At 34.7% G+C, this 26,254-nt stretch overlaps 2 protein-coding genes across 3 annotated transcripts; one reads left to right on the plus strand and one right to left on the minus strand.

The window, feature by feature from the left end:
* Positions 1 to 2,688: 2,688 nt before the first annotated feature.
* On the plus strand, positions 2,689 to 11,740 carry LOC137936997 (ethanolamine-phosphate cytidylyltransferase-like). 2 transcript variants are annotated; one of them, XM_068782002.1, is made up of 10 exons: positions 2,689 to 3,109; positions 4,361 to 4,785; positions 5,103 to 5,338; positions 6,659 to 6,822; positions 6,966 to 7,037; positions 7,378 to 7,445; positions 7,585 to 7,705; positions 10,116 to 10,181; positions 10,270 to 10,389; positions 11,432 to 11,740. In XM_068782002.1, exons 2-10 carry the CDS (start codon positions 4,424 to 4,426, stop codon positions 11,501 to 11,503), a joined length of 1,281 nt encoding a protein of 426 aa, XP_068638103.1. In that variant the 5' UTR covers positions 2,689 to 3,109; positions 4,361 to 4,423; the 3' UTR covers positions 11,504 to 11,740. The 2 variants fall into 2 exon arrangements, with proteins under 2 accessions (XP_068638103.1, XP_068638102.1); XM_068782001.1 differs by lacking the exon at positions 2,689 to 3,109 and adding an exon at positions 3,636 to 3,723.
* Positions 11,741 to 12,010: 270 nt separating this feature from the next.
* Positions 12,011 to 14,014, minus strand: LOC137936998 (uncharacterized). The gene is made up of 3 exons (XM_068782003.1): positions 13,791 to 14,014; positions 12,701 to 12,938; positions 12,011 to 12,539 (listed from the first exon to the last, which is right to left on the minus strand). Exons 1-3 carry the CDS (start codon positions 13,896 to 13,898, stop codon positions 12,214 to 12,216), a joined length of 672 nt encoding a protein of 223 aa, XP_068638104.1. The 5' UTR covers positions 13,899 to 14,014; the 3' UTR covers positions 12,011 to 12,213.
* Between the last annotated feature and the right edge of the window lie 12,240 nt (positions 14,015 to 26,254).

Raw genomic sequence — 26,254 nt, forward strand, 5'->3', positions numbered from 1 at the left:
GTGACAAGAAAAGAATTTCTTAGGGGGGGTTAGTCCACAATGAAATAGAAATGAAGTAGAAAATTGAATTGAAGTGAGATGAATTGTTTCCTCTTCTAACTCATGTTTGGGTGTTAGTGCAGACCAGTTGAAGTGGTTGGAAAACAGATTCTAATGTTAGTGCTTGGAAAACAAATTCTAGTGTCTAAATAAAGAAGAGAATGAGTAACCTTTTATGATTATAGTTTATTATAAATTAGAACAATAATTACGTGTGATTACAATAAATTATATAAAATTAATAAAAAATAAAAAATAACATAAAGGAATATAATAAATAAACCTAATGGTTTAATTAATTATAACAAGTAGATAATTAAACCAATTAATGATTATAGTTTATTATAAATTAAAACAATAATTACGTGTGACATGAATAAATTATATAAAATTAATAAAAAAATTAAAAAATAATATAAGGGAATATAATAAATAAACCTAATGGTTTAATTAATTATAGCAATTGGATAATTAACCAATTAATGATTACAATTCATTATAAATTAATATACTAATTACGTGTGACTAGAATAAATTATATAAAATTAATAAAAAATAAAAAATAACATAAGGGAATATAATAAATAAACCTAATTATTTAATTAATTATAGCAATTGCATAATTAAACCAATTAATGATTAAAGTTTATTATACATTAATATACTAATTATAGGTGACTAGAATAAATTATTTAAAGTACATAAAATAGTTAAAAATAACATAAATGAATATAATTAATAAATAAATTATTTTGTAATAACATAATATATAGTATAAAAATACTTAATAAATAAAATTAAAACACATGACAAAAAGGTATAAAATGACAACAACGAATATAATTAGAGTAAATTATTTTTAACAACGAGTTTGTGCGTTTAATGTCATCAACTTACTTATTGAATACCTCATCGGGTACAACCCTATGACGTTTTCGGTTTCACCGTTCAACGGATTATCCATTCGAATCATAATTTAATTCGTTTATAATTGAACAAACAATAAAATTAATTACAGATAATTCACCTATTTTTTATTTATTAAATAAAAATATAAATAATAGTTATTATGTACTCAATTATTTAAAATTTTAAACATAAATAACTTAATAATTGGATTCTAATTTTCTTTGCTTGTCAATTGTTATTTTATAATTTAGTATATTTTAAGTATTCATGTGCATCACTTCCTATATATGGTTCATTTCTCAAAAAGCAGTTCCTATGTATAGTTTCAATTGTCTATATTGGGATTATTCTTTGTTGTAACATGTCGGCTTTCCTATTTGAGCAAGCAATCATCAAAATAACTGCATATTTCCGTTTTCTTTCATGTTTTACGGTTACAACGGAAGATGTGGCACCACGCGCCTGCTGTGACGATCGACACATTTTTCGGCCTTTCCTGTTTTTCTTTTGATCTTGTTAGACATTGACTGGACAATGACCATGATGCGGAATGTGGAGCCCATCGAAAGACTTGTGAGACATGTACAAGGGGCGACAAGGAAATCGAATTGGGTGTCTGCCAGAGAAAAAAAGAGGTAAAATTTTCTGAATTACTGTATTTTTAATGTAATTTTGTTTTAACTAATGGATTTTATTGTAATTAAGGGTCTGTTTGGAACCCTAGAAAAGAAAAGAAAATAAGTTTATTTTCTTTTGTTTGGATGCCCATGAAAAATACGAAAGAAAACAAAAGAGAAATATGGTTTCTCTTGTTTGGATATACAAAGAAAAAGAAAAAGAAAAAAAATAAAAAATTAATTTTTTATTCAATTCAACCACGTTGGAAAAATATTTGGTTAAATTCATGATAGATAACTGTTTGATCATATGTAACTTATTTCTTCCCACCCAAAGGGTCGACTAGTTTGTCTAGGGATCCATTGTTACTTGAATTTTAATTATTTTTTTATTTTTTTATCTTTCCTAGTTATGGATATTTTGTATCCTAAATTTAATATTTATCTATTATAGTTTCTTAGTAATGTGCATCGAGGAAGAAACATGCACCCTTCTTCCTTCAACATCCGTTGCCGCTACAGAACATTCACAAACAAACAATCGGAAGGAGGCGCATTTTGTGACAATGCCGATGGCATGGGTTGGAGATATTCACTGGTTTCGGGAGAAGAGATTCGGTGAAGTGAAACAGGCATGATCAGTGTTGTTGGATTGAGTAGAAAAGAGAAGAAAAAAAAGGAAAGGTTAAAAAAAGAAACAATATTTGTCTTTTAGGCCGTGACACCAACTCTTCAATGGCGTCGCCACAAAAATCCTTCCTTGGCGTCCAAGAAACTGAAAGCATCTTGTAATGGAAACTCTTCGCGTCCAAACAAATGTGCATGCTCTTGACATGGTTTCAAAAACCAGATATTCATAAATTCTGGACAAATTGTGACCACGTTTTAGTTCTAGCGATAATGAATGATTCTGAAAAATGGATTCCTCTTTGAATTCTAACGACTTTTCATATCTCGGTCTGAGGGTAAAATAAAATACTAAAATTACTCAGAAAAGGTAAAAATTTCTCTTTCGAAAATAAAAAACAAGACCCACGACATCCTCAGTCGGGTCGCAGCGCTGCGTCATCATCGCACTGATCAATTTCACAGCAGTGTCCGTCTTCTCGAAAAATCCGAGGGCGTTTTCGTTGATCTGTCGCCTGAAGGGATTTGCTTTCAACGGAGTTGCAGAATGCCGCCACTTGTGCTGTGAATATTGCGAACTTCGAGGACGCCCAAATTTACCAGATCTCGTGGGGGACTAATCAATTTATGCCACGTTCGGAATCCGAATTTCCTGCTTTTCATGGCAAAAATTTTACGCCTTTGCATCTTGGGGGCCCCCTTGTGAGAGATTATAAAGGGAGCAGAATCTTCCTGTTTGGCGCTCTCACACTCCTCTGTGTCTCTCTCTTCGCTTTCTTTTGCAGCTGCAAGGGAGGGATAGCAGCAGGACCGCCGAATAAAACCGGTGGAAGATTAAACGAAAATATATTGAACATCACAGAGAATCAGAGATACTAGTAATTCGTCATTTTCAAGATCTTCAAGGAGGGAGGAAGGTATGTTTTCGGGGTTAAGATTTTTGCTCTTTTTTTACAGGTTGAGGGTTATGAAATTCGGTATATATAACTTTTTTTTTTTTTTTCTCCCTCAATTCTTGTTGAATTGGGCATATTTTATTCTTTACTTTCTCAATTTTGGGTTACTCTTTTAGACCTTAAAAATGCAGTGCGCTGCGCTCTGTTTTTATTTGTTGATTTAACTTGTTGTTTGTTTGAAAGCGGGAATTGGATAGCGGGCGGTTGGGATTTAGTCAAAGCCTTATATTACGGGACAGTTTGGTTCTGCCTCTTGCTGGTCTCTGACTGATCTATCATGCACGCGGAAAGCTTCTAAGAAATTTTTCTTCAGGCCTCTCTGCTTCTCTCTATTGCTCCCTCTCTTCAGCTTTGTGCGGGAGTTCACTGGATCCATCGCTTTTCCCCTGAATTTCAGTAGGGGTGTCTGAGATCGCGATTCGTTTATTTGGAAAAATCAAGTTTTTCGTTTCCAACAAGTCTGGCGGCCTCTTTTGATATTCTGATTATCAGTAGTAAATGTAGCAAATGTAGTTTTCTTTATAGGCTCAATTGCCGTGATCACATGGAAAGACTGATCAGTGAGAGAAATGAAGGTCAGAATACGAGTGTAAGATATACTTATAAGAATCTCCGTCCAATCTTACTGTACACAAGATGAAATTAGAAACGTGATTCACCTGGTGCAAAAATGAAACTGGACCTTGCGGACAAGTAGCCTCCAAGAGGGTGACAAAGACTTCCTAAAACACCTACAAATTTCCTCACAGTTCACATGACACTTACTCCCTATTATATAACATTTTCAATATTGATTAATGTTTCTCAGATCTGTTTCATGCTTCGGCTTATCCTATTTGGAGTCCTTTGGTATCAAAGTCAGCATTTTCTATCTAAAAACCAATATCATTTATTTCTGACAATTCATGGAAACCTCTTCAGGCTTGCAGTTGTGGCTTTTCTTAAAATTTCTCTGTGCCCATCATTTTGCTGCTGATAATGACACACGAAAATTGAAATACAGCACTGATCCTCCCTTTATCTAGTCACCTTATTTTCTGGGAATGTGTTCTGAGGTTCCCTTTGATATCTTCAACTAGCTTTTTTTGATGTTCCGATGAGACATATATTGTCTTATTCTGTAATACTTAAAAAAAAAATTGTCTTATTTCTTTAATCTTAGCATTGTCTTCAAATTTTTTTTCTGTTCTGAAACAATAATATGTTGTGCAGTATCATTATTTGTGTCTCTGTAAAGTGAGCAAGGGCTGTGGAAGAACTGAAAATAACACAGAGATGGGGCAATTTGTCTTTGAGAATCATAATTGGCTTTGGGATGGATTTTACCATTCTCAGCTGTTTGGTGGCATAATGATTACAATTGCATTTCTTGGATTATCAACAAGTTATTTTGGAGGCATTGGAGTCCCTTGTATGCCATTTTTCTGGCCAGAGTTCGGGATATTTCAAAAGAAGAAATATGGGAAGAAAAAGCCTATTAGAGTTTATATGGATGGTTGTTTTGATCTCATGCACTATGGCCATGCAAATGCATTACGACAAGCAAAGGCACTCGGGGATGAATTGGTAGTTGGTGTTGTAAGTGATGAAGAAATTATAAAGAACAAGGGGCCACCTGTTTTATCAATGGAAGAGAGGTAAAAGTTATTCTTTTCATGTGTGTTGTGTGTGCATTCACGTTTTACACATTTATGACTTTGTTTAGTTTCTGTCACTATTTCATAAAAAGATTGTATTGAGCTTCAAATTTTCATTTCTACCGATAATCGTAATCATTTATTTTCAAAAAAGTAAAATACTAATCTTTCACATATGATGACCAACTTAAGGCAATCTTAAATCTTGAAAACATGTCTTGATCTTAATTGCAGTCAGTAATAATTGCTTTCTTTGAGAAGACTAGTCCCAGGTTGATTACTTAATCTGCTAAAATATGTCTTATCTTACTTTACAGGGTAACTCTTGTTAGTGGGCTGAAGTGGGTGGATGAGGTCATTACTGATGCTCCTTATGCAATCACTGAGAAATTTATGAGAAGCCTCTTTAATGAACATATGATTGACTATGTTATACATGGAGATGATCCTTGCCTACTCCCAGATGGGACTGATGCCTATGCTCTGGCAAAGAAGGCAGGACACTACAAGCAGATTAAACGCACGGAGGGTGTGTCCAGCACAGATATTGTTGGTAATACACTTCTCCATTATGGATAGAGAAACTGGCCCTGCTTTATATTTATTTCTTCTACAAGTCTATGGGTCATGGTCGGTACAATGTTGTGTCGATGACCAGTGCTGTAGGTCACTTGGCTCCGTCATATGGAGGACCTCTACCAAGTGCTAGCCTGAAGTAGTGGTTCAAACACATGAGCAAAGGTCTTGCATAAGGAATTTTGGATAGAAAATTCACAGTTTATGATATGGCATTTCAATACAAAAGAATAGAGTGCACACATGAGGGACAGTAAAGCCCTATCGCGGTTATACCTTCCCAAGCAGACCGTTGATGATGGTCAGTACAATGTTGTGTCGATGACCAGTGCTGTGGGTCATTTGTCTCCATCATATGGAGGACCTCTACAAGTTCTAGCCTGAAGTAGTGGTTCAAACACATGTATTCATCTGATTGTTTTCTATTGTTTGAACAATCATCCAATTAAAATTTTTCATCCTTCTGAGACACCAATCAAGTTTCTTTCCCTGTTCCTGTCAGCAGGAGGTGGAGAGGCATGGCAACCCCCTTGCTCCTCTCTATATTTTCCCAGAGAGGGGAAAGGGGATTGCCGCTCTTCCCCTCTCCTGCCAGTGCCTAAAGAAAGGGAAGGGACAGTCACCCCCTCCCTTCTCCCACTGTTGTGCCAGGAGAAGTTTTGCAAGAGGTGGCGGGCTGATTCGGCCACCAGTTGAACTGGTAAACCCTGCATATGATTCAACCTGGATTTCATACAGTACAAGAGAGATTGGGTCCAGTTTAGTCTTGTTCAACCAACTGGTCAAGTCCAGCTTTTATATCACTTGGTCAAAGTTGAACTTTAATTAATTAGTTTACTCCTAGGAAGTCTTATATTTGCAAGTTAATTGAGTTAGCAAGTCTGTAGCTGACTTTTAATTGGAAACTCTGTTCTAGGATCTTAAATATGGGATTCAAGAGTACTACTGTTACTTGTTTTTAAAGATTGGAATTAATAAAATTCTAGAACATGTTTGACTTTGGTCACTGTCTTCTTAGTTCCTAAGATGCATCACTTCTTCAATGGAACCAAATAGTTTTGCAAAACTAGTTATTCAAGAGTGGGTCTCTCAATCATGCATCTGGAGTTGTAATGCAGTCTTGGGTTCTGGTGAGATCATGAAACAGATGTGACAAACCTGATGAGAACAACTCGTGAAGAAACATAAAAAACTCTTGTTTTTCCAGTCAATGTTGTGTCTCTATTTTTTTTCTATTTTAGGATATTATATGCTCAAAATGTTCTTATGACACCTCACTCCACAAATTTTGTATTAGGCAGGATCCTTGCTGCTATGAGGGATAACAAAGACAATGATGACTGCCGCCTTTCGTCCTTGCAAGGCCATGGAGCTCATGCTGAAGATACTGGTCCAAGGGGATCATCTGCATCTCATTTCTTACCTACATCTCGTAGGATTGTGCAGTTTTCAAATGGCAAGGTATCATTTAGCAGGCCATAATTTGGTTGTGAGATGAGTTATTCTGATTAACATATTTCACTGTGCAATAGTTTCTTCTCAATGTTTTCTTACCATATCAGTTTCCTCTGACCTGATTCCACCTTTTACTTATCTGACTCTAGGGGCCTGGACCAAACGCTCGTGTGGTGTATATTGATGGCGCTTTTGATCTCTTTCATGCTGGTCATGTTGAGGTACTGCTGATTATTATTTATTGTGATCCTTTTTGGTTTTCTCAAGCTATGTGTTCAAATATTAGAGCATTGTTCTAATGTTGTTTTCTGCTTTTACCATCTTTCTTTGTGAAAGTAGTTGCAGTTTCGTTAGTTATTTTAGTTGTTTGAGAAGCATGGTTTATAAATAACCTATGAGCTGTTTGTGAAAATTTATTGTGTACTATGAGGTTGTTTCTTTTTTTCACTGTTGTCTACTTTAGATAATACACATTTCTGATTGAAGAGCTTACCATTATAGGTATCATTTATAAGTGTTTTTCTGAGGTCAGACTGTATACCATTCTTTGTTTTAAATCAGATTCTGAAACATGCTAGGCAGCTTGGGGATTTTCTTCTAGTGGGTATCCACAATGACCAGACTGTCAGGTACTGTCCTTGACTTCTCTATTGCTTGTTTCTTTTGCATTACTACCATCAACTTTTTTGTGTTCTTGTCAGTTTTGCTGGATATATGGAAGAGTTGATGTGACAGGTTCATACTTAAAGAATCATTGATTTAATGCAGTGAGCGACGAGGTGCTCATCATCCAATTATGCATCTTCATGAACGAAGTCTTAGTGTTTTGGCATGCCGATATGTTGATGAAGTCATTATTGGAGCACCTCGAGGAGTTACAAAAGACATGGTGTGTATATATTTTGAACTTCTAAGCTGTGTAGCTGACACATCATTTTGTTAACATTTTACTGCTCATGACATTTAATTTCATTAATATTAACTTTTTCTTTTTTAACTTATCAAGTTTGATTATATATCTGGAAGCTCAATCTTCATGGTAAGGTAGATGGTTATCAATTTTAAAAAGATAGATTGTTATCTCCGATGATAGGTCCCGAATTGGACCAAGCCAAATATTTTTTAAATTATTTTTTAATGAATAGTGCATATATTGATAAGAAAAAGGAGAAAATTACAAACCTAGCCTTGGGGGCCCGACTCCACAACAAAGTGTTGGAGAGAAATGCCCGCCTTGCCTGGGAGTCTGCTAGGTAATTAGCAGAGTGCGGAATAGCGGGAAAAATAAATTAAATATTTCATTGAACATCTCCCAATGACGCCATGGGGGTTGGCCGTGGTTTGCACACCAATTGATGACCACTTTTGAATCACCTTCAATATAAAGGGGACCAGAAAGGTGGGAAGAGAAGATTTTGAGCCTGTGTAAAAGATCTGAGAGTTATGCTGTGGTAGAATCTGAGTTGCCGAGGGGGGTCTACATATGAGAAGAGGAGGTCACCATTTCCATTGTGGATAACACCATCGAATCCAGTTGGTCTCGGGCAGCCGAGAGGACTTCCATCAAAATTGAGTTTTGTGTGCCCGGGAGGAAGGGGGGCCCATGTAACCATAGTTGGGGGGCAAGAGGGAAGAGACAGCCCATCGATAGTCTGCCAGTTTCAGCTGAAGTTGGAATCAATCACTGAATTTCTGAATTCTTTTTTATTTAGGAGCCAGACAAAAACTTGGCTAGAAATTTGCTTAGTCAAAACCTCAATAGGACAAGTTTTGAATTTGAATTTCCCCCTATTATGTTCTTTCCAAAGAGCCCAGATTATATGTCCAATACAACAAGATATTATTATTTTACCTAACTTTGGGAGTTTGGAGCTAATGAGTGAGAGGACAGTGTCAGCTATGTTTCCGGAGGCACAGTATTGGAGGCCAATTTTGCTTAGAAGGGAAGTCCAGACCAGGTAGGCAAAATGACATGATAAAACAATATGATTGCTGTTTTTGGAGCATTTTTGCAGAAATGACAGAGAGGGTCCAAGATAGGGGTGCCCTATCGTATTGAGTCAGAAGTTAAGATTTTGTTTCTACAGGCAGACCAAATGAAGAATTTAGCACGTGGAGGGGTGAGTAGATTCCAAGCATAGGCAACAGGGTGCTTTGGGTGAGTTGATGAGAGGTTGTTTAAGAAAATGTAGGCAAAAGATGTGGAGAAGGACCTCTTTGGGCAGGGAGTCCAGATTAGAGTGTCACTTGAGTTATTTGACTTTTTATTGAAAGGTTGTGAAGGAGCTGGGATGCAAGGAGAGCTTCAGGATCAGAGAGGCGCCTTCTAAGATTTTTGTTAACTATTGATATGGCTATATTGCAATTCACTATAAAATGTCTCCTCTAGGTATTCTTTGAACAACTTTTTTGTAGCTAATGCTACTTAAAAAGGGCTTACATCAGTTTGATATTGTTTGTGTAAATAATCCCATATAGGTTTGTGAAGTTGGGTCCAAGGCCTATCCCAAAATGACTAGCCAACTTAAGAAATTTCTTTCCCAATTAAGAAACTCAAGATCTTTGTACTCACTAATCCATGTGGGACTATTCTTTAACAAGATTACTAGTGATAAACCTTCTATCTACGGTTAATCATTTTGCATGGACCTGAATCCATCTTTATTAGAGCAGGACATCAGTTCTTTCAGGCTGATGTTCTTTTGGGCCTAATTTGTGCCCCACTTAGTCTTTTGGACCTGAACTGAACTTTATCAGAATGATGTTAGTAAGTCCATATAGGTGGGAGTCCAAAAAATCCTGGGATTATTAATTGCAAAAAGGTTCCTAATGTTGGCTGGTCATTTTGGGAGGGACTTAGATCCAGCTTTAATAGAAATAATATGATTAATCCTTTTGAGGTTCACCATCTAATTGATGTCATCAGTCATTTGCATATGAAATGGCAAAATCAGAAAAGAAAAACTTGACATGGACATTCTTTAAAAGAACCATCTTGAAAGGCATCTCTCTCTCTCTCTCTCTCTCTCTCTCTCTCTCTCTCTCTCTCTCTGCCTTCCCTAGACCACTCCAACACTTACAAATAACTCAGCCCTTTGAGCTACTTCAACATGCTATGATCCTGTTTATAGATTAAACATTTAAAATGCCATGGTGCTTGTAACCTTTTTATTTTGCAGTTCCTGCTAGTAGTAAACATTGGACAACACATAAATACTGCAGTGTAATTTGTTCTGTGTTGCCGATTTCACACTCTGATCAACTTGCTTGCTGAGAAGACATATCTATTATCTTGGCAGATGACAACCTTCAACATATCCTTGGTTGTTTGTGGGACTGTAGGCGAGAGTAATTGCCTCCTATATGTAAGTAGCATTTTTAGTTTTCAAAAAAATTGGTTAATGATGTTAATTGAGCACTTTCTTTTCTTTTGCTATCACTTGCATGTTGTAGGATGGTGATCCATATTCTGTTCCAAAGAGCATGGGAATTTTCCAAATGATTGAAAGCCCTAGAAGTACAACAACAACCTCAGTAGCTAGACGAATTATTGCTAACCTTGATGCATTTAAGGTAAGTTAAACTTTTTATTTTTATTTTTAAGTAGTCATGTGAATTAAAGTTCTTCTGCTTTTTTTTTTCTTTTTTCTTTTGAACATTGACTATACACACATCCACAACCACACCCACACCCACACCCACACTTGCATCCACAACTGCACCCGCAAACTACATCCCTTCCCCCCTAGTGTGGCCATTGGGCCAAAGACCCAATCCACATCACCTTGCCTTTCAGTCATTTGTTCCTTCTCATTATCTTAAAAACATTTGAGCATTTGTTCCGATTCTTAAACTATATCAGCCACTTTTACTATTAATGATGAAAAAAAATTCTTCACTGGCATTTTTTAGTTCATGCCTTGATTGCAGACATGACATTGTGACAAATTAAATAAAATCTTGTTGACATTGTTCTATTTTTCTATGCATTTAACTCATTCATTTCGTAGACATGGGTTTCTCAACTTCTCAAAGGGATCTTCTGCTTAAATTACTGCCCAGTCATTACAAGGAACTTGCAACCCATGTTAAAATCATTAATATTGGTGAACAAAAACATCCTAAACTCTGAAACCAACATACCATGTTTATGGTTTATGTGCTCGGTGATTCTCTGCTTCATTGAATCTTTCTTCTTTCTAGTGCTCTGAAGGCCAAGCATTGTAGAGTGCATAAATGCCTCCAGAGTTCATGTGCTTCTTGAGCTTGCCTCTTAGGCTTGCCAAATGCATGGAACAGATGTGTGTTGTCACCGATTTGGTGGGTCATTCCCTGTGCTTGGTGTGGCTAAGAGTCATGAAGAATTAGTAATGAGCCAGATCTCTCTTAAAATATTTCACAGCTCTTCTTATACTCCTGTAAAAAAGGCTTTCATGCATGTCAAGCCTTTCAACCATTACTTCGTGTGATCCAGATCATTTATTTCAAAGATATACTCATGAGACTGGACTGATGAGGCTATCATTTGGTCTTCTCTTCCACTGAAGCTAGAAACTTAGGTCTAGTCATGGCATATGCACAAAATGTGGGCCTAAGAAACCACTTACTGTTGCAGATGCGCAATAAGAAGAAGGAAGAGAGCGAAAGGAAATACTATGCTGAAAAGAAATATATATCTGGAGATTGAACGCTTTTGATGTCTCTAATCGGAAGAGGAAAGTGTATTGGTTCTATCAAACCTCAATTATACGTGATGCCAAAGGTGTTTTTGTACTGCTGGTCCTCTCATCAGGAGATAAGGAGAAGGTCAATCTTCATTGTCTTGTGGTGAAGGAGATCCTCACTTGCGATGCATCAAAATTGTATTTTTATGCTTTTTAGCAATGTACAATCTGATGTTCTATAGTCTTTCATATTTGCAACAGTTTACCAAGATGGATCTCTCTTCAAATCTATCACTGCATCCACAATTTTTTTTTTTTAAATGAGAACAAAGAATGAATACAAATGTGAACACCATTTAACTGTAATCGGAAATTTGTTTTGTTTCCTTTTTATATTTAGTAGCAGTCCTGGATGATTCATTGGCTTGTATGAGCAAAATCCTAGAATGGAGAACTGCATGTCTTCTCTATCTTGGCTCGACCAGACTTTATCTGCCTATAATGCATGGAAGAAACGGATCACAAGATCATAAGGAATTCTGGGATGAGAGCTTGATTCTATTATTAAAACCATGCCCTGTACAAACTCTTTGGCTCCTTGCGGAGGAAAGAGATCAACCATGTCTCTCTCCTAAACTAGACACATTCTCTTGGTGCATTTTCCTCACAAAACACTACTTTGCACAACCCAGTACTAGTCTCAAAAAAGATACAACAGAGCCGATACCGTGATTCACCATGACGACATGACAGGCGTCGAGGCATTTTGAGGGAGCTGCGCAGCTATACAATGTTGCTGCCACTGTTGTTGTGGGTTTTCTTTTCCTAGGGCGTAGAATGAGTTCTCCTCGCCCTCAACTTCCATGCTAGTGGCTTCAGCTGCTTCAGCATCCATTAGCTCCGATAAGTTATTGGCCGGTGCGGCATCTTTCATCACTTGACTAGTCGGGATCTTAGATGGTGTCCAAGGAACAACAGCAAGGCATTTCTTACTACTCACTGTTTCTTCACTGTCAGCATCTATTATGAGCTCTGGATGCCCTGACCAGAACACTCGATCTGGAAGCATTTTCAACCCGTTAGTTGATAGTTCTTTAATCCCATAAAGGAAAACCGAAAATGCTGTTCAACAAATCTGAATGGCACAACCAAGACATAAAGAAGTAGAGTATAGAAGAATCATGATTTGAAAGAAGATAAAAGAGTTTTAGAGGGCTTACTGTTAAAACCTGGGATCAGTTCCTTGTGAACCTTGAACAATAAACCAGAAGTAGTCGGAGATTGCAAGGATGGTGCATTCGCAAGTTTGTAAACGATAAGTGCCCTCTCCTCATTCGGAGAGGGAGGCTGCATTTCCTCTATCACCACAGAATCTCTGGGCTGCTCCTCTGGTATAGGTTGGTCAACAACTGGAGGAATCATGGGTTCTTCTTCCACAATTGGAGGCAATTCCGCATCCTTGAGAGTGCACCAGAACCCAGAACAAGTAAGTCAGTTTCTCACAGCCGTTTATGTAATATGTGCTATCTCAAAATTCAGAAGCTCCAAGACAACAAGAGAAGAAGCAAAAAATGGCAGGTATCAATCAAATGATACAGAGCTCTACTGAAAATGCTTCATGAACTCCTTAATGGCCTAGGAGACGACAAATAACAGAAATACCCGTAAAATGTAGGGAAAATTTTAAATGACTCCAAATATTATAAGGAAAAAATAGTCTTTAGCGATTAAAAAAGAAATCATGAATGGAAACTGGAATCCTGAAAGCCGAACCATCAGAAGAATTTCACCAATTTCGTTATTATTTACCACTTAAAAAATATGCGACAGAACTTATCAATCATGTCACACGGGGCAAAATACATATAAGAGGGTTGAAAAAAACAAAAGAAGTACTAGATTATAATAATTGAGTAAGATTCTACCTAATCTTTCAAAGGATACAATTCGTACAAGCAAGAATTTCCACCGAAATAAAACACATAAACTCGATCGCCGCTACAGGCAACCAATATCAATCAAACAAAGAACCACTTAAATATGCGACAGAACTTATCAATCATGTCACAGGCAAAATACATATAAAAGGATTGAAAAAAAAAAGAACTACTAGATTATAATAATTCAGTAAGATTCCACCTACCTAATCTTTCAAAGGATACAATTCGTACAAGCAAGAATTTCCAACGAAATAAAACATATAAACTTGATCGCCGCTACAGGCAGCCAATATCAATCAAACAAAGAACCGGTCCAAAATCCAAGTAACAACAAACAATACGAAGCAATTGCGAGGACAAGAATTCATACCAGTCTTCGAATCTTCCGCGCAGGAGAAGACAAAGAAAAATCAGAGAAATCATCATAAACATCATCAAGATCCTTCCGTTTCGACTTCACCGAGAAAAAACTCGCCATTTTCGACCGAGAAAAAGGGGGCAAACGCCACAGACGAACAAAAATTGATGAAAAATAGCAATATAATGATGATCGGACTGCTATTTCCAACCCTCCCCCGTAGTTGGGAGTCCGGGTTTAAGAGAATAAAGTGGAAGAAGCTCTTTCTTTCACGTTCTAGACGTTTCAAGGAGCTACGGTATCGATTATTCCAAAAATAAAGATAATGGAAATATATTTTTTGGCGCGCCCCTTATTGTTGGCGCGTGCGAGTAAGGCTGTGAAGACTTTAAAAGAGAAGAGATCAGGTTACATTTAATATCTATATTTTTTTGAAAAACTAGTAATTACATTTAATATTTTATTAAATTAATTATTAGAAATTTTATTCTAATTTTTAATGTTTCATAAAATTTCTCAACATTTTTTATCTTTACTTTTCTTTTAGATACATTTCTTTTAAGAGATACAAATTCAAGGTCTATGAGGAAGAATCGATAAAACCGATACCAAAATCTAGAGTTAAAAGATGTGTCAAAGTTGTCCTAAAGAAGTATCTACAAAAAGAGTTAGAGTTGGAGTTGAATAGAAAAATCTCAAAAACTCTAGTTATCACCCTTCCAATTGTCTCCCCTCCCTTCTCCCAAAGAATAGAACCTTTCACATCTGAAAAAGAGTTACCAAATTGACTAATAAGGTTGAAGATGAGATCTAACTAACTAAAGGATCATGAGGCCTCTTAGAAGGTGCTAACCTTACGGAAATCCTCTTCGAATGGTACGTTCTGTGTCGTTCTATTCATCCTTCACTAGCAATAATAAAGCAACAACCTTGGTTTGGAGGGATCACTTTCTCACCTAAGACAATCTTCTTAGAATGGGAGCTGGTGATTATGATGAGACAATAGACCATCTTCTTGTTAATTTCTGTTTCTCATTGAGGGTGCAACATCAATTATTTATACAATTATTCAACATAAGGCTGTATTTCCCAACCTCTCATCATGTAACTCATTCTATACTCCATTTCCAAAGTTTGGTAAGTTATCTAGAAAGCAACACATCACCTTCTCTTGCGGATCCACAATATGGAAAGACTCTTAGTTAGGGGTGGCATGGAACCGAGCCGGTTCGTGAGTAACTAGAGCTTGGCTCGGTTCAGTTTATCTCAATCTTGAATCAAATTTGAGATCGAGATCAGGCTCGTTTAAGTTAACGAGCTGAGTTTGAGAGAACCAATGTTCGATTTAGAAGCTCGCGAGCTGACTCATTACTTAACTAGGGCTAAAGGCTTCGGATTAGTTGGGATTCTGCAGCAGCAACAACGAGTTTAGGGAATCGGAAATGAGGACTTAGTATATTGTTTTCTAGCACGAAGAGAAAGAGTTAGACTTTATAAATTTATACTGGATGTATAATTTTTATTTGGGTGATTGTATATTGATATTGATATTTCAATGATTTTTTTGTGTTTGATTATTAAATAAAATTTATACATAATATTATGCAGCTTTATGAACAATTTTTATGCAGATTGTATAGACAATTTTATGCAGGGTTTATGTATAGAGGTTATGCCTAATTTTATGTAAAATTTATGCATAATTTTACATATAGATTATTTAACATGTATTTTATGTAAAATTTTAAATGTAAGTTAGAGTTCGAACTCGACTTGAGCTCGAGCCCGAACTCGATTAAGAATTATTGGACTTATTATAATTTCAGGCTCGAGGCTGGACTCGGATCGAACTCGAGTTTGAAATATTTAAATCAAACCCATCTTGAATATAGCCAGGTTAGAGTTCAGTTTTGTACAATGCCACCCTTACTCCCAGTAGTTCCATAGTTCCTACAAAAGCGAGAATTTGCAAGCCATTACTGCCCTCAATCCAACCTCAGCTCACCCCGTGACTCTCATCCCATGAGAACCCCCACCGATTGGACGCATAAAATTAAACTCAAATGCCAGTGACCATAGTTGCAGAGATGCCTACAGGGTTTGGTCTCTTCCCCGACGGTGGGGGAGACAAAATTATTGTTTGTGCTGGCCCCCATGGCATCGGGGACGATGCTAGAGGCTGTCATCTCCGCCATTTCTGAAACTTTCTGAAGCCCAGTGTGATGCTGTGTACAAAATTTTCCCGTAAAACTAGAGGCTCATATGGGTTGGGTTTGAATTGAATTGGTGAAATACTAACCTCTTCCTATGCACTTAGGGGGGTTAGTCAATAAATGAAAATTTGATCTTCATCTTCATCTTATACATCTACATGATCTTCATCTTCGAAATAGGTGTTAGTGTAGACAACTTCATCTTCGAAATTTTCGAAATAGGGTGTTAGTGTGGACAACTTCATCTTCATCTTCACCGTCAAAATTTAAAACCATTGATTTTATTAATTATAAAAATAAGTTAATTAAACCAAGTGTTTGAGTTAACAATATTTTACTTACCACTATTAAATCACTAATATAATAGAGTAAATAAAAAAATTATGATTAATGAATAAAAAGTATTATATTAATAACATAAGATAGATTTGCATGGTATTAATTAATAATATATTTTGACAAAATTAAAAGTAATTAATTAATCAATTGCATACTTTAATTATATTTTATTTACCAGAGACTTAAATATGAAGTTTAATATAGTAATAAAATTGAAAAAAATAATAAATAAATACATATACAACTTTGAAAATAACCTAAAAAATTATTCAAATAACGAGTTCGTGCCTTTAATATTAAAATCAACAAGTTACCAGTTTAGTACATATAAATGACGCATGTTCAAAAGTAATAAGAGTAAACCATCATTTATCGTTCCACATGGAAGTCGATATGGCATCTTAAAATTGTGCTGCTCTTGTAGATTCTAATGCACTCTGCCTCCGAATGCTTGTTACTTGGCTACCCACATCCTCAAGATCATCGCAATCATCGTTGTCTGTATCATCCATTGCACCTAATTGGACCGCATCACTTCCTCCACCGAGCTCGCCACCCGAATCATCATCTTCATCTTCAAATATATCATCATAATCTTCTGCACGTATATAATTGTGCAATATGCAACAAGCATGTACAATTTTCACCTGGATCTTAAAAGAAAATGGAGGAGTGCCTTTTAAAATTTGAAATCGAGCTTTTAAAGCACCAAATTTTCGCTCAATAATATTCCTTAAAGATGAATGTCTTCGGTTGAATAATTCTTTTTCATTTCTAGGAATATTATCTCCAAATTCTTATAGATGATATCGGGTTCCTCGATATGGAGCCAAAAATCCCGGAAGATTTGCATAACCAGCATCGACTAGATAATATTTTCCTATAATAGAAATTATATACCACATAAAATAATTGAAGATAAAATAGATAAAAAATGACTGCATAAAAATATATTACTTACCTTCAGGTACAAAGATTTTATCTCGACGAGTCAATGAGTCCTTCAGTACACGGGAATCGACTGTTGACCCCTCCCATCCAACAAGTACATAAGTGAATTGCATATCAAATGAACATGCTGCCATCACATTTCGTGAGAGATAGCCTTTTCTATTCCAAAGCCTTCGTTGATCTTCAAGTGGAATGTTGGCTTTGATATGAGTTCCATCAATAGCTCCAATACAATCCTAATTATACATTTTCAATTAATATTTACTAACTTTGTATATTAATCTAAAATTATTTAGTTATAGGAAGTGATGTTACCTTGAAGTAGGGATAAAACATTGAATTGGTTAAAATCTTCGAGTGTGTGCATTCCGAAGGCCGTTTGACGTAATCAAAGTGAAGTTCGAGGATTGCATCCAACACCTTGTTGAAATACTTACTTACGGTCCAATTTGATCTACCAAACATCTCTGCTGTGACACTATACACTTGTCTTTGACCAATAGTTAGGAGGAAATATACAAATTGTTCTTCGACTGAGATGGTCTTTGTGGCTGATAAAAACCCTTTACTAGTAAGTATATCTGCCAATATGTGAAATACCAGTTGGTTCATCCTGTAAACTTTCCGAAATTTAACTGGTGATTTGTCTAGTGCCTTTTGCATATACAATGGACCATTCATCCCACAAGAACGTGGTACACGTCTGTTGCAATGGTACAGATAATATCTTTCCATGGCGATCAACAAAGTTGTGAATGCAACCATAGTTACAACCTTTTCATCGTCTGTCATAGTATCCATGGAAATCCACAAATTCAATTGCCTAAAATTCATAAACACAAGTAAACATCAATCTTCAATCATAACCTATTTGCAATCACACCTATAAACAACCATATTCATCCACATTCCTACATCCTACATTCAATCACATCCCTATGCAACCATATTCATTTAATTATCCACGTCCATACTCAAAACACCATATTCATCCATGCAATATATAAACACAACAACATATCAAATTTAAATACAAACCATACTAATAAGTCTTGCAACGTCATAATTCAAATATCATACCTAATACATAACAATATTCCAAAAGAATAGTGTATTTATACGCATTACAATTAGTTTTCAAAACAAACTTTAAGCCACTCGACCCGCTCTTCCACTGTCATCTCCGTAAACATGACCTTCTTACTTGGCGTATCCAACCATGAAGGAGCGCGAAACTTCAATTCTGTAGGCAAGTCTGGGATTTCCCTGAGGGCTTTGACCCAATCTCTTACAATATCATCTTTCATCATGAAATTCTCAAATATCTTAGCAATTCGATCTATTGCATCAAAGATTCTTCTACTAGTGTCATCATCAGGCATTTCGGTTCTCTTTCTACAACGACTTGAAGATGACCGTTTACTTCTTTCAAATTGATTACCTAGAGACTCATCCATGCTTAATAATAGTGGTGGAATATCCCTAACTATATCAATATCCTCTTGCTCATCCATCGGGACATGTTCCGATTCACGGATCACCTCATCGCCCTGATCTACAAAGGTTGCACCTCCTGACCCTGCCGCTATTGTGTTTCCCACCACCATAGCTAATTTGTCGTATAGGGGGCAGCCTTCATGTCTGTACTTCTCAACATCTTTATGCTCCTACAAGAATAAAACATAATTTAGACGTCTTGGAATAGAGTTATACTAACGAGGAAAACATAAAAAATATTTTATAGTACATCATGTAGTCAAGCCATATAGATTTACTGACCTTTATGTAGTCAAGCCATACAGAATTACATGCAGTAACTCGTTGTGTGGTTGCATCCCAACCAAACCCACTAGTGTTGATACAACTCGTTACCGTTTGGTATGTTTTCTTCCATGCTCTTGTTCGATTCTTCACCTGCTCAACAGTTTTTTTCATGACTGCGTCTTCATTGAACTTATTTACACAGTCCATGTATACATCATACTTCCACACCCCATTCGGCAACTTGTTCCCTAGATTGATCTGCTCGACCAAGAGATCGAGCATTTTGCTATCATCATCGAATGTCCAAATATCATATGTTCGACCACTTGGTTGTCTTCTTACAGCCATGTATAATCTAAATCCGAGACGGTCCTCACGGAAAAAAACTTTATCAGACAACCTTTACTCGTCACGGAAACACAAACCATAAAAGAAAAATACCAACACAAACCATAAAAAAAAAAAATACCATATGGTGGATATGTGTAATACCCGAATTTCCTCACCACATGGCAAAAACATTCCATAGCACTTCAAAAATTCTCAACAACATTCTCACACATTTCAAAATTAATTAAATTATTTTCACTAATGCATATGCACTAAACAATGAAAACACACACATCAAGTCCAAATTCACTGAAGACCCCTGGTAGAGCCCCATATAACTTCGCAGTCACTATGAACTGTACCTCGTCAGTGATGGGGGTCGGGTTTCGTTGGCTAATGGATGCCCGTGTAGGCGACTCAACCTTTTTTGAATTGGTCTAAAAACCCCTAAACACTAATTCCAGAACTTAATACCTTAAAAGCACTAAACCCTAAACCTAAAAAACCCTAGAGCTAAAAAACACAAAACCCCCAAAACCTTAAAGACCATAAACCCCCTAAACCTTAAAAACCCTAAATCCTTAACCTAAACCCTAAACCCGAAACACAAACCATAAAAAAAAAACCTAAACCATCAAACCCTAAACCCTATCACCTACTAAACTCTAAACCCTAAACACTAATTCCAGAACTTAATACATTAAAAGCCCTAAACCCTACACCCTAATTCTAAACCCAAAAAAACATATAGCTTAAAAACACAAAACCCCCCAAAACCTTAAAAACCCTAAACCCCCTAAACCTTAAAAACCCTAATCCCTAAAATACCCTAAATCCTTAACCATAAACCCTAAACCCTAATTACTAGACCCTTAAATACTGAGCAGCAAACCCTAAAAATAATCCATACACGAATCAAGAATTTAGACTTTGAAAAAGGGATATTTAGGTTTTTACCCATTTTTTAAAACATAATTAGATAAATGACCACACTTTGAACATATTTAGAAAAATACTTAACTTTGACCGGTTAATTAAAGGTGATACGTAGGCTTTGACTGATTATGTATCACCATGTCATAAGCACTTGGTGAGTTGATTGGCACGTCGACTGCCATCTCACCATTCCGACATGTCAACTACCAAGTAAGATGCGACATCATTAAATGACAAAAAAATTAAAAAAATATTTTTTATTTTCAAAGTCAAATTTATGAATACATTTTTTATTACCTTATATTTAAAATAATAAATTATAAAAAGTATTAATTAATTAAAAAATTAACGCTTACCTATTTAACACCATTTATTATAGATTAAAATATTTATTAATTGAAAAAATAATGAAAATTCTATATTAGAGTTTAAAAATAAAATTTATCAGTACACTTTTTGTTACTTTATATTTTAAAAAATAAAAATAAAAAAATATTCTAATTAATTAAAACAATCTTACTCTTATCTATTTAAAATATTATCGATTTTAAATATTTATAAATTTAACATATTTATAAATTGAAAAAATCTTTCTCTTACACATTTATTATCTATTTAAAATATTTATAAATTAAAAAAATTATAAAAAAAATTATTTTAGAGTTTAAAAATATAATTTATCAGTACACTTTTTATCACCTTATTTATAAAATAATAAATTATTAAAAAAATAAATTAATTAAAAATCTTACTCTACCTATTTAACACCTTTTATTATCGATTTAAAATATTTATTAACTGAAAAATATGAAAATTTTATTTTAGAGTTTAAAAATTAAATGTATCGGTACACTTTTTATTAACTTATATTTAAAATAATAAGTTATTAAATTTTTTTAATTAATTAAAAAATCTTACTCTTATCTATTTAACACCTTTTTATTATCTATTTAAAATATTTTTTAATTAAAAAAAATTTAAAATTTTAGTTTAGTGTTTAAAAATCAAAATTTTTAGTACATTTTGTTATCAAATTTATCTGCACACTTTTTATTACCTTATATTTAAAATAATAAAAAAATACTATATTAATTAATTTAAAAATTTTACTCTTACTTATTTAACACATTTTATTATCGATTTAAAATATTTTTTAATTGAAAAAATTATTAAAAATTTTACTTTGGAGTTTAAAAATCAAATTTATTGGTACACATTTTGTTACCTTATATTTAAAATAATAGAATATAAAATTAGTATATTAATTAATTAAAATCTTACTTTTACCTATTTAATACTTTTTATTATCGATTTTAAATATTTATTAATTGAAAAATGTTTTATTAATTAAAAAATTATTTTAGAGTTTAAAAATCAAATTTATCGGTACACATTTTATTACCTTATATTGATATTAATAAGCAAGGATGGATGTAAAAGGAAGTCATATATTAATAATTGATTTTAGATCAAAATGTCAAAGAATATAAAAATTCATGTCAAATACAATATATCTAATGGGTAATTTTTTTTAAAAAAATTAAATCACTTAATTTTTACTCCTTTGTATACAGAAAAAAAGTAGAAATTTAAGGAAAATATTCTCTTCAAAATTTACAAGCAGGGTGATTTGGGTCTCCGTAGGTCAAGAAGGATGGGGTAGGCCGACGCCGGAAGCACCGATGTGAGCATTGAGTAGTGCACAAGGAGAAAATCCTTCTTGCCTTCCCAACAAAACTCCTACTTCGATCTTTGCCTCATCTTTCAATGTTTCCTCTTCTACTATAAAATACAACAAAGACCCCATCAGAAAAGTAGTGTTAGAGATTCCCCCTAAATACCCATTTTTCGCTCGCCGCTGTTGAATAAGGAAGAAATTTGATTCATATAATCATTTTTTTTTGCCAGTATGGCAGAAATACAAGGATTCAACTCCACTTCATATAATATTCGAACTGAACATTGGTTTAGATCCATTTAACAGGACAAATGTTGATTAGTATAGGTTGATTTAGAATCAAATTTAAAAGAATTCCACCATATTTTCACTAAATTCTATAGAAATATCATAATTCAGATAATCTACATACGTTGAATAAAAAAATTAAATAAATTTTACAAAAATTCGCAAACTGATCAACAGACACTCCCACTGTGACATGATGAAAATAATACTATTATGCTATACTTGTTGCTTGTGTTCTTTTTGTGGTAATGCATTAAGAAGAACGCCATGTGTCTTCACATAGGTAGCTTCACATTTATCATGCTAATTATTCTTGAACAAAAAAACATGGCATAAAATTTGAAGCAGTTGCCAAGGAGGAAATCATCATGAATATATCTAAATAAAATACTAAGAAAACAAAACAACAAAAGGAATTTTTTTAACTATAGACCGTTAGTATCGGGGATGTGAAAATGACTACTCAGTGCACCATTATGTGCAAATTCATACACGAGAAGCAGAGAATCTCATCCAACTGCATATCCAACTAGCTTAACCTATATCTAGTGGAACAGTACATAGCCAAGTCAAATGTCAATTAAAACTTAAAAACACTTAGGTAATTGACAAATCAATCATTTTCCAAGGCAACTGGTGGACTAGTAGCTTCTAGGAAGAATGAGATTAAGATTTCATGAGAGATTAAATGGCATGAAAACAAGTAAACTAAGACAGAGAACCAACCATGTATCCTAACACAGTGGCCGTAGGTAAGAAAGGAAGGTGAGTTCTAGCACATGTCGCCAATGTTGCTGGTAAAAAAAAGTGTCAGAACAAATAAAAATAATTTTCACAAGAAAAATAATAAAAAAATATAGACGAAATATATACTTGGAATCCAGTTAGTTTTACCAAATTAGTACTAACCACAACTTCCACTAAGAACGGCTACAAAATGTAAAAATTTAAAATGACTGATTAATACATATATAATACAAAAAAATAAAAGACAATTATCAATAGTAATACTTAAATTTCACAAGTAATAAAAATGTTCACCTTGGATTGCTACTTCCTGGAGCGTTTATTGGGGCATTAATTGGCAGGTTTCGACATTTTCTAGAGTTATGGCCCGATTGTTTACATCTACCACAAACATAGGTACCATGTTCTCCTTTATCCATTTTTGTACGTATACGAACTGAACGTGGTCGACCTGGTTGCTTCCTTGCAATAGGTGGAACAACTTGTACACCCGTATTAGGCCAATAGAGTTTATCTTTAGGAGGATAGAACCCAATTGCATATGTTTGTCTATATGCCTCTCTTGTATACCAAGGACCACACAATTGATTGAAATCGTAATTGATTTTTTCACACACTGCAATGGCATGGGTACGAGGAAGTTTTTTTTCCATTTGAAAGTGGGTGCATGTACATGTCATATTCTCCAAATCAACCTAATACAACCTTTCATGATCCACAAAGATTTCATACACATTATCATGATACCAATGTACATGACATGCTCTTGCTGTATCCATCTTATTTTTTAGAAAAGCATCAACAGAGGGAGTACATAACAATGTCATCTTTCCCAAAAATTCATATCTTTTCACAAAAAAATTATTCAATCTATTAAAGGTTGATGCTACCAATGCTTGAATTAGAAGACTTCTAATACCTTTCAGAACACTATTAAAGTTCTGAAACATATTGGTGCTCATCACACTAAAGCAAACATTACCATTGTACGCCAATGACCAAAACTCAAGACTCAATTCTCCTTCTGTCAATAATTCTTTCGCTCGCTCACTTTGTTGCTCATTCAACTCCATTGTATGATCAAATTATATAATATTTGTCTTCTTTGCTGCAGACCATATGAGAGCAGTCAAAGTTTTGTTTTTGAACATCTTCTTGAAATTGGCAACTATATGACGCAGACAAAAATGATGAAAATATTCTAAAGGTGGAAATTGTCTCTGGACCACCCTTATCAAACCCTTTTGATGATACGAAATCAGAGTAAATGGTCTTCTTCCTTTAATAACAAAACGATCTAGACAAGCTAAAAACCATTCCCAACTTTTTTTATTTTCTAATTCAACAATAGCAAAAGCTAGAGGAAAAAGTCCATTGTTCCCATCAAGAGTAGTACCAATCAACAGACATGTAGGATACTTCCCATATAAATGTGTTCCATCAACACTAATAAGGGGTCTATAGTATTAGAATCATGCAATGGATGGTCCAAATGCCCAAAAAACACATTTAAATATCCTTTCATGGCGAAATTCATCACAACATAGTATATATTCATTAGATGGATTCAACTCTTTTATTGCATCTAAAAACCGTGGGAAAAAATTATATGATTCAGCCCAATCACCATAAATTGCTTTCACAGCCTCGCCTTTTGCTCTCCATGCTTTCTCATACTTGACATAGATATCTATCTTTCATGATCTGTTGAATATCATTAGGAGTCAAAATAAATTTAGTCATCACTGTTGGCATAATGACTTTACAAATGAAAGATGTTGTACACAGATGATTATCATGACGAATAATACTATTAACACATGTGTGATCTCCACCATACTTAAATTGATGAATCCTTCGATCACATGATGCAAAAAATACTCCAAGGGCATCCATTTGCAGCACATTCAATTTTATAATCATAACTGCTAGACCTCAATGTCTTATACTCAACATGTCTTTCAATCAAGTATTTTTTATAAAAAATATATCATTTGGGACTTATCCTCAAATATTTGACCCACGCTGATATCATTTGATGTTGAGTTTGAAATATTTATTATTCTAGAATCATCTTTGATACATCTAGTATTAACCTCCTAGGCATCTTCATATACACACACACACACACATATATATATATATATATATATATATATATATATATATATATATATATAATTCCATCTGTTTTTTCAACTCTGTTACTATGAACCCCGACTTCGAATATCTCGTCCCCCTCCTGTTCAATATTTTCCAAACCATTATCATTGTCACTAAAACTATCACTATCATCAGCATTAACAACCCTGAATAAACATAACAATAAACATAAAAATCCCGGTAGGGAAAGCATAAATATCACACATTTAACAACGAAAGGGTAAAAAAATTATATGGGAGAAATGTTTCACACTCATATAGTGATGCAATAGGCAAGGGGTTCAAAAAACCCACTTCACGCCCTTGTGTATTAAACCTATATAGATAATAGTTTGTACTTAAAAACAAGTCAAGTAAACTTAACAATTCATATCATAAATATACAAATAAAAATACTTACTCCTCTGTACATGGTAATTCTTGTTCTTGGGGATAGGACGTTTCACCAATAAAGTTTTGATTCCTCGTACCTTCCCTTCCATGGACTCTTTGTCTTAAGACCTTTTTTTCTAAGTAAATCTCAACCCCCATAAAAAATGGAACTTTAGCCTTAATAACCATTGGATGAGTATCACCATCCCACCCCGTGACTCTGTAGTACATTACTAAGAACTCACTAAACTTAGTTAAAACTACAATCCTTTTGATTTGTGATTGACCTCCATCATAACTATCAAAATATTCAAATTTCTCCTTCAATTTTCCAATGTATCGACAGAAGAAGCCAACAACTGACGCCGTATTATCTATAAAATCTACATACATTAGTAAGAGTTTATTTATGCAAAAAATTATCTAAGTCCTAATTTTTATGACTACTCCTAACAATGCAAAAACACACCTAAGTTCAAATTCACCGAACACCCTTGGTAGAACCCCATATGACTTTGTCGTCAGTACGAACCGTACCTCGTTAGTGATGGGGGTCAGGTTTCGTTGGCTAATTGACGCACGAGCAGGCGACTCAGCCTAGTTTGAACTGGACACAACCCACCCTCTATTACCCAACCTACTCTTAATCAGACTTTCTACCCATCCCTAGGGACACATGGAAACTCAATAAAACA

This window comes from Aristolochia californica, unplaced genomic scaffold, assembly GCF_029961685.1.
Source record: "Aristolochia californica isolate CCGP_79_NKW_82.1479 unplaced genomic scaffold, dmAriCali1.0.hap1 SCAF_7, whole genome shotgun sequence".
NCBI classification, from domain to species: Eukaryota; Viridiplantae; Streptophyta; class Magnoliopsida; order Piperales; family Aristolochiaceae; genus Aristolochia; species Aristolochia californica.